The sequence below is a fragment of the Mizuhopecten yessoensis genome, unplaced genomic scaffold, assembly GCF_002113885.1.
Source record: "Mizuhopecten yessoensis strain PY_sf001 unplaced genomic scaffold, ASM211388v2 scaffold7659, whole genome shotgun sequence".
In the NCBI taxonomy this organism is placed as follows: domain Eukaryota; kingdom Metazoa; phylum Mollusca; class Bivalvia; order Pectinida; family Pectinidae; genus Mizuhopecten; species Mizuhopecten yessoensis.
In genome coordinates, this window is record NW_018407158.1 from 1611 (window position 1) to 3656 (window position 2046).

Below are 2046 nucleotides of genomic sequence, written 5' to 3' on the forward strand. Positions count from 1 at the left end.
TTCTATGTAAACATGTAATTGACTGAGCAATGGGAGACATCTTAGTGGCAAAACTGATCACACCTTGTTTAAACAGAAAGAACCATCGCTTCTGCACCATTTTATACCATCTACCTGAACCTACAGGTAAAAATATTTTTTAATATGAATCTGATATCATTTTTATATGAGTGACATTACCGACCTTACAGATGATGACGACAGCCACCACAGGAGTGAATTTTTGCGTGAGATAGCTCTGATGAAGAAGATTGGCTATCACACCAATGTGGTGAGCATGCTGGGATGCTGCACACTTTGTGATCCTGTGTGTGTCGTGGTGGAACATATGGCCAATGGCGATCTTCAGTCCTATCTCAAGGCTATCAGGAGTTCCATAAGGGAAGTAAGTCTGATATACCCCTACTCATCATCACAGGCCTGTAACAAGATTATAAGGACTCTGAAATGGACAATTACCCTTCCCTGAAACAAACTGATGTATTTCACCCAAGTCTGAAACAGTGTAGAACAATCCAGCCAACCCTGAAAAATACCAGATTGTTACTACCCATCTGAATCAGAAACAGTTCCTTATGCTTAAATTAACTCAAAAACTGAATTTAATGTAAAAAAAAGAAGATTTTACACTTGTAATTATCCCCAAGTTCATATTTTATGTGAATAAATTGAGAATGTTAAGTTAAGGGAGATAACCCCTGCATGCTTAGGCTGTATGGAAAGTGTATGTACCTATATCCTCAAATTGATTTTCTTTATAAAGAACTGTTGGCTTGTATTATCTAAATTCTTTATGTATTTGCATTAAAACATGCAGCAGCTTCCATGCTTGTTATCTGTCCCTCCATCTTTCATATTAATCTCTATTCCACCTAGCAAACATTTACTTTGAATCTGATAAGAAAATTGGAGAATATACGGAAACCTGATCACTGGGGAAACTTTTATTCAGAAGAAACATTGGACATTGTGTAATACTTTAACATAGATGAACCTTTTGTTGTGCAGAGATATTGGTGATTCAATTATGATTGTGGTAATTTGTTTACAGCGGGACCACACACAGCATGCCTATGTCAACAGGGATGTAGATCTCCTTGGTCCCACGGACCTGCTGTCCTTTGCTCGTCAAATCTCCATTGGCATGGTATATAGGCTGGGAAAAGTGGCTATACTTCCATGTGTATTGTTTGGGTACTCTCCCTTCAATTATGATGCTTAACCCCAACCATTGTTAGAATCCTGAATATCCAGGAAGCATGGATTGGATACTACTTTTGTTTTGGAAAGTCATGGGCCTACCATTTGTAACAGTAATTATGGAATGTTTGCACTTGACACTAAGAACAATAGTCTACTATAGTACTGGACATTCAAGCAGTATAGTCGTTTCACCTATTTGTCCTATCAACATAAACACAGGGATTACATTTTTTTGTATGATAGACAAACACAACTGAATTTCATTCAGTATACTAATTTAAAGAGACCTTACTTGCTTTCTCATTACTTGTGTCAGATTTTGTCATCTTCCGTGGTTATTGACTGCTTAGATTCAATTTTGGGATTATTTTAGTAAACTTTAATTTATGGCAATTCGCTGCTCATTTATGTTGGTGGCAAACCCAAAAATGTTGTTGATATATCACCCCATGAAGTGGTGCAGAGTATTTACTGTTACATATTTGTGTAACCTTGACCTTTGAACTTGACCTTTCTGACCTCATTTTGGTTCCTAAGTGATGGAGCAGTTTCTACATTTCTAGTTATGATATAAAGTTTGCAGATTGCCTGTTCCGGTAGATGTGGGTTTTCAATTACAAAACCTCTTGCTAGGTAGGAGTATTACTGGATCCCCCTCACTGCTTTGTACTTCTCTGCTGACAATGGGGAATTCTGACCTGTGCTTAATATACCAGTAACACCATTCATTAAAACTCTGTGTTGACTCCTCCAAGCACCATATAGACAATATGAAACTTTAGATGATTTCTTCACATTGCCTGCTTTATCAAATTCCTTGCAGAAAGCATTTTTAAATGAAGA

General features: G+C 37.1%; 1 protein-coding gene across 1 annotated transcript; it reads left to right on the forward strand.

Moving 5' to 3' along the window:
- Positions 1-166: 166 nt before the first annotated feature.
- On the forward strand, positions 167-1147 carry LOC110454088 (fibroblast growth factor receptor homolog 1-like; the record flags this gene model as incomplete). Its single annotated transcript, XM_021503438.1, has 2 exons — positions 167-385; positions 1052-1147. Coding segments are annotated over exons 1-2 (315 nt in total), but the record flags the coding sequence as incomplete, so codon positions are not given.
- Positions 1148-2046: the final 899 nt, after the last annotated feature.